Genomic DNA, 11826 nt, shown 5'->3' with positions numbered 1-11826 from the left:
TAAACAACACTTAGAATCCAGCCTCAGTGTAACATGTCTAACACAAATGTATGGTGGCCATTCCAGGGTGGTAGCTGTAGCCAGATAATGTCAATGAAGAATTACACAGGGGTCAAAATTTTAAATTGTTCCAGTCATTTTTAAACGTATACCACATTATTTGTCTTATTGTGGCCGAGTGGGGATTAAAATGTGTTCTAAAACTTAAATTATAATAAAAATGTTGCTGACAACGCCACTTAGCGAGGGGGCTAGGACCCAATTTAAAAACACAGGTTCCAAAAAAACAGGGGTGAGCAGTGAATTAAAACCGAGAGATTAAGAAGTTTGAATATATTTAATTACAATGAAGAAAAATAAAATACAAGAACCGTGTCTGCAGTCCACCATCAAATTGAATACTTTTAAAATGTCTAAAATACAAGAACCGGTGTCTGCAGTCCACCATCAACTTGAATACTTTTAAAATGTCTGATAAAAATAGCGAAGGCTAGGGTAAAACCAAATAAATATCTAAAAAATAAACCAGGGCGAAATCCCGCGTGTCCATCTGGCTCCGTGGGCAGTGTGGCTCCGTACTTCCTTCTGCTGCGCCTCTACCACTTCCGTGGGCCGGGTCTGGGCGGCTCTCAATCAGCCGCCCACTACACACACAACCAGCCTTGTGTCTGATCTCTCCGGACCCGTCCTCTCAGCTGCACTCCTCACGCGCGCCGTCTCGTCTCCCACTCGCCGAGCTCAGCAACTCCTCTCACTCAGGCTCGTTCTCTGCCCCAGCCTCTGGCTCCACGTGTTCGCCCCAGGTTTAACCCTCGCTCAAAGCTGCCCGTGGATGTCTGCAGCCACACACACGTCCCCTCTGCTCACTGTCCTTCCTCTGCTTTTCCTTTCCATCCTCTTCCTTCCCCTCGTCTCCTGCTCATTGTCTTTTACACTCTTGCCACTAATTTCCTGATTAGCAGCAGGTGTACTCATTTGATCCTCAGTCCGTGGAAAGAGTGGGCGTGGCCTAGACACAACTCAACACTCCCAAAACACAGCAAAAATAAAATACATACAAAAAAGTATAAAGCACAGCAAACTAAACAAACCATCAACATGCAATATTAATGATAAATTAAATAAATAAAAGGCCATACTCCCACATTATCGTAGAGATTCCAAAAAGGTTTAGTTTGAACTATCTATGTTATGGAGTTATGGCATTAAAAACAGCAAAAATGTGACAAAGGTCAATTTTAGTTTGCTCCAATTTTGGTCAAAAGCAAATTATTGGTCGAGATAATAGGGTTTTAAAAAATAATAGTTTGCACCACATGTCTTACTTAGTCATCATGTTACAGGGTGACATGTCCCATGTTACGGACATTGACCTTGTTTGACCTTTACTGTGGAGACCAAAGAATCCACATGGTCAAAACTATTCCATTTATTACTAACTGCAGGCTCCTTATGTCCACTAGAGGTCGATGTTGCTGTTGATCGATGTTGCTGTTGATTCATTCCCATTAATTTTACCTCAGTTTGCATTGACTAATTTAAGAATAACTTGAAATATCATAAATGATCAAACTTGGCAAAAAATTACTATTGCAAAGGTGAAAAAATACTCTCAGTAACAATGCCGTGTGGATCCAGCACCTTATCAATGCTGATCGATGCATGTTTGATCATTTGTATTAAATGTTGAAGTGATAATTATAAAAACTCAAAAATTAACAACAAATCTAATTGTTTTTTGTGTTGATAGAATAACAGTGATTGCTGTTTTATAAATAAATCATTCAGAGTGACACCTGTCAATCCCGAGACACGACACACTGTTTCAGTGTTGTGGTATTTAACAGACTCACCTGAAAGGTGTGGCCTGATGAAATTGATCTGCTTGAACAGATGAGAGCAAATGCACAGCTTTGCACATGGTGGGAGATCGAACCCATATTTCCTTGGTGACTGTCTCAATTTGACATTCTGTGAAATTGCACTTCATCTGAAATGATTTATTTCTTTCGCATTTGAGCCGCGCGCATCAGGAATCAGGTTTTACAGTTTTTATATGCAAATAATTTGAGGGAGTGTCTGCATCCATTCATGGCTGAAGATGGGAGTCGACAGCAGAGAGGGTACAGAGATTTTTGAAAAAGAGCTAAAGCTTTAGAACTGGACAAATGTGCTTATAAAATTCTACTTTTCTAAGTACGGTTTCTTTTGTGATTCTGCACAATTTGATCAAAGAGATCTGTGGTGACTTATAGTTCGCTGAATAGGGGATGACCCCTATAATTAGGTTTCTATCCCTGAGTGCTTTCATAGTAAATATCTCTGCAGAGTGACGGGGTTCGAGAGCTGCCGTCTTTCTGGCCGCGTGTGCGTTATATTGCACCTAAACTGCCTCTTGGTGCCGCTCTGCTGACATCAGTGCGCCGTTCCTCCTCCTCCTCCCCCTCCTCCTCCTCTCCGCGGCGCACGCACGGAGCTCCTCTCTCCGTCCACACTTTGTTTCGGTTTGGCTCCGGTGTCGTCCACCACGCAGCCGCGGGCTACCTGCGCACACCGCGACCGGGAGGCGCTAAACTCCGCCCGTCACACCGGAATCCCGCACCGTGCGTTCCGACGCTCCGCAAGAACAACGCACGGGAGGAAGACGAGAAGCCGCAACTTGGCTCGTACCAGTCCAGGTCTGAGCCCAACTCGGACCGGCAGAACTTTGTGGTCATAGAGGGAGGGAATAACTGGGAGGTGTTGTGGATTTTCGGCCCCCGCGCGTCCTGAGTGGAAGAATGGCGCTGCACCCCGCGTCTCCGCCGAGGAGCTCCTGGCTGCTGGCGGCTCTGATCCTGCTCACAGCCCGAGGTAAGACACCTCCGCCCGGAATATATGTGTACATGTGTGACACTGAAGCACCAGGTGGGTGTTGGGTCGGATTCGGTTCTGTAAAAGTTTGTGGCGCCCGGTGACTCCCGTGCGCGAGGTGTGGCTCTCTCGCTTTGCGCTCCTCGTTCCTCGCAGCTGCAGGTGACTGCTGAGGAAACCTAATTCAGCCTGAGCTTGTCTACACACACACACACACACACACACACACACACACACACACACACACACACACACACACACACACACACACACCTCCTGTAATCTGTGTTTACCTGACTGAACCTGCAGCAGCCTCAGGTCTGATGAATAAATTTGGGAATTAATGGGAAAATTGCGGCTCTTTGTCCGCAGGAAGGAGGAGGTGCTGATGGGAAACGAGGCGCTGGTGGCTCCTCATCTTCAGGTGGCCCTTGAAGGGATTATTATGTGATAAAATTCTGCATTCTCTGCAGAAATGTGACCGTGTTTCTCAAATTCTCAGTGGCAATAATTCACTTATAGGTGTGTGTCCATATTTTAAAGTGGTCATAAATAGTTTGCCTCTCTAGAGGCAAACGTGTGACGATGGTAACCAGTTTTAAAGTGGTTACCATCCTCTTCTGTGATTCTTCTGCTTTAACCAACATTTAGGATTGGAACAGGTTGTTTTGCACTCCAATGCCACTGTGCCAGTACATCAGATGTTGAAATTACGATTGGAGACACGCCCACTGAGCTGCAGGCTTTCTGTGCAGAAAGATGCAGATAACCTGGGAGTAAAGAGACCTTTAGAAAGGGCACAGCAGGCACCAACTTTTCCCCATTTAAAGCAACAGTCTCAGAATGTGAGTTTTTAATACTTCAGTCCGCCAAAGGTGCAGGGTGACTGTACGTTCACAATCTGTCCATTGATTTCCACATACTGGCTGGAAAACCGGTTTACCAGTCAACTCGAAATTTTTGGGATGCACTTGTGCCCGGTTGACATTGGTGCCTGTTGATTTTTGGAGTCAGAAGGTCGGAGGTCAAAATCACTCGAAGCTTTTACAAAATGTTTGTGTTTGTGACTGTACGTACTCGACTTGTGCCAGTCTTGATGTGCATGTTTGGTGCAGCAGACCTCAGGCACTCTGTTGACTTTGATGTCACAATGTCAGAGGTTATTAAGCTCACTGGAAGTTTTTTGTTTTAGACTAAAATTTGGTAGTGAGCACAACAACCTGTGCTGTAGATGGACTGCTTTTACCAGACTTGGTATGTGTGTCATGTAGGTTGACAACAGTAAGAATTTTTTCCAAGGGCTTAGGGGTCATGTGCTTGCTCTTATGGGGGGATAAGAGCGAGCACCTTTTAAAAAAAAAAAAAAAAAAAAAAAAAAAAAAAAAAAAAAAGCAGTGCATTTGGTATTTTTGGTTGCAGACTTGAATATCTGTTCTTAACACACCCACTGAAGCCATGTGCAATATCATTCTTAAGATGTACTCAAATCAAAATCTATTTTTCTGATTCGAAATCATCATTCGAAAATGATGCTTCATTTTCACAAAACACTGTTATTGACATAGTTTGTCATCAGTTGCACTTGGATGATGATTTTCCTGCAGACATGACTAATCCACATTGATTGTAATGGTTCTGATGCAAAATAAAGTTTATTTGCTTTTCTCTTTCAACCAGTTGGAGCACTGCTTCAAATTCTTGTTTGCAGCGTTAAACTGGCCAATGAGGTGCAGTTAAAATAGGAATGCAACACAAATAAAACACACATGGGCAAAGATACGTCAGTCAGTCTGAGTAACTATATGATCAGTAACAACTGAATGAATGAATGTGGTCAATGAGTTTTGTGTCTGAAGGTCATGTTGTAGTGGCGATGGAGCAGAGTATTTGATTGCAGACTGATGGCACCGAAGCTGCAATTAAACTGTTGGAGCAGAGATTATAGACGCGTGGTGGCTAATGGTAACTAGATTAGAAGGGAACCTGTGAGATACTGCAGTTGCGTGGGTTTCCTGTTTTTGGTGCCAATTTCAGGTGTATGACTGTAATTAAATGTTTTTCTAATTGATTAATCGATTGGTTATTTTCTCAATTAGTTGTTAGATCCATAAAATGGTGAAAAATGTCAATCAAAATTTTTTTAAATGTGTATAGCACCCAATCACAATGATGCTGCCTCAAGGCGCTTCACATGAGTGAGGTCTAATTTTACCAACCCCCTGTGAGCAAGCACACACACGACAATGGTCATGATGTACTCCCTCTGATGATATTCAGGCAGAAACCTCAAGCAGACCAGACTCAGAGGGGTAACCCACTGCTTAGGTATTTCTAATAGTTACGATGTTTTTACACATTTTCATGAGAATTTTGTAACAAACTGAGAAACAGAAAAAGAAGAGCAACAAAAACAGAGCCCTTAATTGGAAAAAAAAAAAAAAAAAAAATCAGTCTGTCTTGGGAAGTAGTATGACTTCCAGTCATTAGTGCAACAGGCAGGGCATCCTGAGGTCAGTCCGGCGCCCTGGGGTGCAGGGCCAGCATCCATCAAGGGTGTTGTTAGTGCTTCGGACAGAGATAAAAAGAGCAGAATCAGTCAGCTGGAAATAAGTGCACCCAAGGCATTAGTTCACCAGCAGTAAATCAACAGAGAAGCAAAGAGATTATTAAGGTGGCCACCGGCAGCTAGCCCTGTGCTTCACCAACAGACCTAGAATTTAGATGTAGTGAGGCCAGGACCTGTTCCATTGCTAATAATATGAATTAAAAGGACAGGGAGCGTGGTTCAAACCTACGCTGGTATGCAAATTATACGAGAGAGAATACATCCGTTAGTTCCCCCCTGGCAGATCCCGAGCAGCCGGGAAAGCAGGCCGACTGGGTGACTGTGAGGAGGAAGCATAGCCCTAAACAGAAGCCCCGTGTACACCGCCAACCCGTTCACATCTCTAACCGTTTTTCCCCACTCGACGACACACCCGCCGAGGATCAAACTCTGGTTATTGGCGACTCTGTTTTGAGAAATGTGAAGTTAGCGACACCAGCAACCATAGTCAATTGTCTTCCGGGGGCCAGAGCAGGCGACATTGAAGGAAATTTGAAACTGCTGGCTAAGGCTAAGCGTAAATTTGGTAAGATTGTAATTCACGTCGGCAGTAATGACACCCGGTTACGCCAATCGGAGGTCACTAAAATTAACATTAAATCGGTGTGTAACTTTGCAAAAACAATGTCGGACTCTGTAGTTTTCTCTGGGCCCCTCCCCAATCGGACCGGGAGTGACATGTTTAGCCGCATGTTCTCCTTGAATTGCTGGCTGTCTGAGTGGTGTCCAAAAAATGAGGTGGGCTTCATAGATAATTGGCAAAGCTTCTGGGGAAAACCTGGTCTTGTTAGGAGAGACGGCATCCATCCCACTTTGGATGGAGCAGCTCTCATTTCTAGAAATCTGGCCAATTTTCTTAAATCCTCCAAACCGTGACTATCCAGGGTTGGGACCAGGAAGCAGAGTTGTAGTCTTACACACCTCTCTGCAGCTTCTCTCCCCCTGCCATCCCCTCATTACCCCATCCCTGTAGAGACGGTGCCTGCTCCCAGACTACCAATAACCAGCAAAAATCTATTTAAGCATAAAAATTCAAAAAGAAAAAATAATATAGCACCTTCAACTGCACCACAGACTAAAACAGTTAAATGTGGTCTATTAAACATTAGGTCTCTCTCTTCTAAGTCCCTGTTGGTAAATGATATAATAATTGATCAACATATTGATTTATTCTGCCTTACAGAAACCTGGTTACAGCAGGATGAATATGTTAGTTTAAATGAGTCAACACCCCCGAGTCACACTAACTGTCAGAATGCTCGTAGCACGGGCCGGGGCGGAGGATTAGCAGCAATCTTCCATTCCAGCTTATTAATTAATCAAAAACCCACACAGAGCTTTAATTCATTTGAAAGCTTGACTCTTAGTCTTGTCCATCCAAATTGGAAGTCCCAAAAAACAGTTTTATTTGTTATTATCTATCGTCCACCTGGTCGTTACTGTGAGTTTCTCTGTGAATTTTCAGACCTTTTGTCTGACTTAGTGCTTAGCTCAGATAAGATAATTATAGTGGGCGATTTTAACATCCACACAGATGCTGAGAATGACAGCCTCAACACTGCATTTAATCTATTATTAGACTCTATTGGCTTTGCTCAAAAAGTAAATGAGTCCACCCACCACTTTAATCATATCTTAGATCTTGTTCTGACTTATGGTATGGAAATAGAAGACTTAACAGTATTCCCTGAAAACTCCCTTCTGTCTGATCATTTCTTAATAACATTTACATTTACTCTGATGGACTACCCAGCAGTGGGGAATAAGTTTCATTACACTAGAAGTCTTTCAGAAAGCGCTGTAACTAGGTTTAAGGATATGATTCCTTCTTTATGTTCTCTAATGCCATATACCAACACAGTGCAGAGTAGCTACCTAAACTCTGTAAGTGAGATAGAGTATCTCGTCAATAGTTTTACATCCTCATTGAAGACAACTTTGGATGCTGTAGCTCCTCTAAAAAAGAGAGCTTTAAATCAGAAGTGCCTGACTCCGTGGTATAACTCACAAACTCGTAGCTTAAAGCAGATAACCCGTAAGTTGGAGAGGAAATGGCATCTCACTAATTTAGAAGATCTTCACTTAGCCTGGAAAAAGAGTCTGTTGCTCTATAAAAAAAGCCCTCCGTAAAGCTAGGGCATCTTTCTACTCATCACTAATTGAAGAAAATAAGAACAACCCCAGGTTTCTTTTCAGCACTGTAGCCAGGCTGACAAAGAGTCAGAGCTCTATTGAGCTGAATATTCCATTAACTTTAACTAGTAATGACTTCATGACTTTCTTTGCTAACAAAATTTTAACTATTAGAGAAAAAATTACTCATAACCATCCCAAAGACGTATCGTTATCTTTGGCTGCTTTCAGTGATGCCGGTATTTGGTTAGACTCTTTCTCTCTGATTGTTCTGTCTGAGTTATTTTCATTAGTTACTTCATCCAAACCATCAACATGTTTATTAGACCCCATTCCTACCAGGCTGCTCAAGGAAGCCCTACCATTATTTAATGCTTTGATCTTAAATATGATCAATCTATCTTTGTTAGTTGGCTATGTACCACAGGCTTTTAAGGTGGCAGTAATTAAACCATTACTTAAAAAGCCATCACTTGACCCAGCTATCTTAGCTAATTATAGGCCAATCTCCAACCTTCCTTTTCTCTCAAAAATTCTTGAAAGGGTAGTTGTAAAACAGCTAACTGATCATCTGCAGAGGAATGGTCTATTTGAAGAGTTTCAGTCAGGTTTTAGAATTCATCATAGTACAGAAACAGCATTAGTGAAGGTTACAAATGATCTTCTTATGGCCTCGGACAGTGGACTCATCTCTGTGCTTGTTCTGTTAGACCTCAGTGCTGCTTTTGATACTGTTGACCATAAAATTTTATTACAGAGATTAGAGCATGCCATAGGTATTAAAGGCACTGCGCTGCGGTGGTTTGAATCATATTTGTCTAATAGATTACAATTTGTTCATGTAAATGGGGAATCTTCTTCACAGACTAAAGTTAATTATGGAGTTCCACAAGGTTCTGTGCTAGGACCAATTTTATTCACTTTATACATGCTTCCCTTAGGCAGTATTATTAGACGGTATTGCTTAAATTTTCATTGTTACGCAGATGATACCCAGCTTTATCTATCCATGAAGCCAGAGGACACACACCAATTAGCTAAACTGCAGGATTGTCTTACAGACATAAAGACATGGATGACCTCTAATTTCCTGCTTTTAAACTCAGATAAAACTGAAGTTATTGTACTTGGCCCCACAAATCTTAGAAACATGGTGTCTAACCAGATCCTTACTCTGGATGGCATTACCCTGACCTCTAGTAATACTGTGAGAAATCTTGGAGTCATTTTTGATCAGGATATGTCATTCAAAGCGCATATTAAACAAATATGTAGGACTGCTTTTTTGCATTTACGCAATATCTCTAAAATCAGAAAGGTCTTGTCTCAGAGTGATGCTGAAAAACTAATTCATGCATTTATTTCCTCTAGGCTGGACTATTGTAATTCATTATTATCAGGTTGTCCTAAAAATTCCCTAAAAAGCCTTCAGTTAATTCAAAATGCTGCAGCTAGAGTACTGACGGGGACTAGAAGGAGAGAGCATATCTCACCCATATTGGCCTCTCTTCATTGGCTTCCTGTTAATTCTAGAATAGAATTTAAAGTTCTTCTTCTTACTTATAAGGTTTTGAATAATCAGGTCCCATCTTATCTTAGGGACCTCGTAGTACCATATCACCCCAATAGAGCGCTTCGCTCTCAGACTGCAGGCTTACTTGTAGTTCCTAGGGTTTGTAAGAGTAGAATGGGAGGCAGAGCCTTCAGCTTTCAGGCTCCTCTCCTGTGGAACCAGCTCCCAATTCAGATCAGGGAGACAGACACCCTCTCTACTTTTAAGATTAGGCTTAAAACTTTCCTTTTTGCTAAAGCTTATAGTTAGGGCTGGATCAGGTGACCCTGAACCATCCCTTAGTTATGCTGCTATAGATGTAGGCTGCTGGGGGGTTCCCATGATGCACTGTTTCTTTCTCTTTTTGCTCTGTATGCACCACTCTGCATTTAATCATTAGTGATCGATCTCTGCTCCCCTCCACAGCATGTCTTTTTCCTGGTTCTCTCCCTCAGCCCCAACCAGTCCCAGCAGAAGACTGCCCCTCCCTGAGCCTGGTTCTGCTGGAGGTTTCTTCCTGTTAAAAGGGAGTTTTCCCTTCCCACTGTAGCCAAGTGCTTGCTCACAGGGGGTCGTTTTGACCATTGGGGTTTTACATAATTATTGTATGGCCTTGCCTTACAATATAAAGCGCCTTGGGGCAACTGTTTGTTGTGATTTGGCGCTATATAAAAAAATTGATTGAATTGAATTGAATCCGTCTTTAGTCTGGAATGTTTCTATGGAATCTGACAGTTTTATCTCTGTAATGTGTGTGTGTATGTATGTATATGTATATATATATATGTATATATATATATATATATATATATATATATACTAATCAATTCCTGATAAATGTTTTCCAGGGCCAAAGATGAATCATTCGATTTCAAATGTCTTCTTTTGTCCACTACCTGGAGATCATTTGCTTTCCAGTAAGATGAATGAAACTGGTAAAATAGAACATTTGGATTATAAATGCTTCAAAATGATTGATTGTCAGAATAGTTATCTATTAATGTAATATTTAATTGTTAGGGATAGGAATTGATGAGATATTAATTCTGAGTATTGGTCCTTTTTTTTTTTTTTTTTTTTAAATCATTCCACAGATAAGGATTTCAGCATCAGCGCAGCTGTTTTCTGTGTTCATAGATGAAGACTTCGGTGTCATGACGTCACGTCTGACATCGTTCACGAGTATTTGCAACAGCGAGCTGTCAATAAGAGGAATTAACAGTTCCAATGGACTGAAAAATTTTAAACTGGATCTCTATTCCCATCCTGAGGTATGAGTGACATGACATGGTCTAAATTCACATCTGGAATTTGATCAAAACCAAAATTGAATTGGTTCTTTATCCTGATAAGTTTGATAATTTCAGTCAGATGTTTCAAAAAGCTGGCTGAAACCTTTGAGTAATTGTGCCTACATACCAACTGACTGTATAGTCCATGGGCCAAGCACATTTTTGGTACCTCTTAAAGAGACTCAACAACACAGCCTCAGTGTACCATGGCCTACATAATATGGTGGTCAGGTAGGGATCAATGAAGAATTACACAGAGGTCAACACCGAAAAATGCTCTAATCGTATTGAAAACTAAACCACATTATTTGTCTGATGATAAACATTCCAAAATGGTATAATTTAGACCAACTGTAACTGAATGTTCTTTAGTTATGGGGTAAAAACAGCGAAAATGGTGACAAAGGTAAATTTCAGTTTGTACAGGGGTCAACCAACATGGTGGCTCGGGCATCTTTTTCGGATGCCCCCTGGACGCCTCGCTGGAGAGGTGTTCCGGACATGCTGGAGGGACTACATCTCGCAGCTGGCTTGGGAACGCCTCGGGGTTCCCCTGGAGAAGCTGGGGGAGGTGTGTGTGGATCGGGAGGTCTGGGTGGCTTTGTTTGAGCTGCTGCCCCTGCGACCTGACCTCGGATGAAGCGGAAGAAGATGGATGGATGGACATTCAACATAGTCAAAACTATTCCATTTATTAATCTTATTAGCACCAACAATTTTCATCACTTTTTACCCAAATTGGAGCAACTTCAACTTTTGAGTCCTGTACAAACTGAAATTGACATTTGCCACCTTTTCTGCTGTTTTTTCACCCTTTAACTTCATAACATTCAGTCATGGATAGTCCAAACTTTACCTTTTTGGAATGATCATACAAATGATGTGGTATATGATTGGAACATTTTTAAATTTTAACCTCTGTGTAATTGTTCATTGACCTATACTCGGCTACAGGTCAGTATCTGGGATGGCCACCATAGATTTTTGTGTAGCGGACACCGAGGCTGGACTGTAAGTGTCATTTCATCCCCTAAAGTGGAACTATTGAGGTCTGAACAGTCTACTGGCTCATGGACTAATAGCTTTGTGCTCAAAACCAAATCTCCTTGGCAGAGATAAAATAAAAATAAGTCCAAATACAACTGTTAAAAGATTTATATTGCAACTTCTATTTGCATATTTTCAAAAATTTGTGCTAATGACAAAATATCCACGATGACTAACATCAGCTGATACTATCAAGTGATGCAAGTGCAATGCAAGACCCAAACCGAATAGTAAAGTAACACCTCCAGAAATAAAATACCCAAATGAGTCACTGATTCTGGGCAACACCAACACTGTAAGTCGCTGCTGTAATTCTGCAACTTCACTTCTTACAGAAAAACAAG

At 41.7% G+C, this 11826-nt stretch overlaps 1 protein-coding gene across 1 annotated transcript in view; it reads left to right on the top strand.

Annotated features, from left to right (window-relative positions):
* The first annotated feature begins 2461 nt into the window (after positions 1–2461).
* Positions 2462–11826, top strand: part of LOC117502478 (nectin-1-like) — a 305370-nt gene continuing 296005 nt past the window's right edge. Inside the window, exon 1 of the mRNA XM_034161532.1 lies at positions 2462–2853. Coding sequence (XP_034017423.1) covers positions 2781–2853 — 73 coding nt within the window. The 5' untranslated portion in view covers positions 2462–2780. The remainder of the gene's footprint in view (positions 2854–11826) is intronic.

This window comes from Thalassophryne amazonica, chromosome 20 (genome assembly GCF_902500255.1).
Source record: "Thalassophryne amazonica chromosome 20, fThaAma1.1, whole genome shotgun sequence".
Lineage (NCBI taxonomy): Eukaryota > Metazoa > Chordata > Actinopteri > Batrachoidiformes > Batrachoididae > Thalassophryne > Thalassophryne amazonica.
Note: the sequence above shows the minus strand (reverse complement) of the source record. Positions and strands in the feature narration are given on the sequence as shown.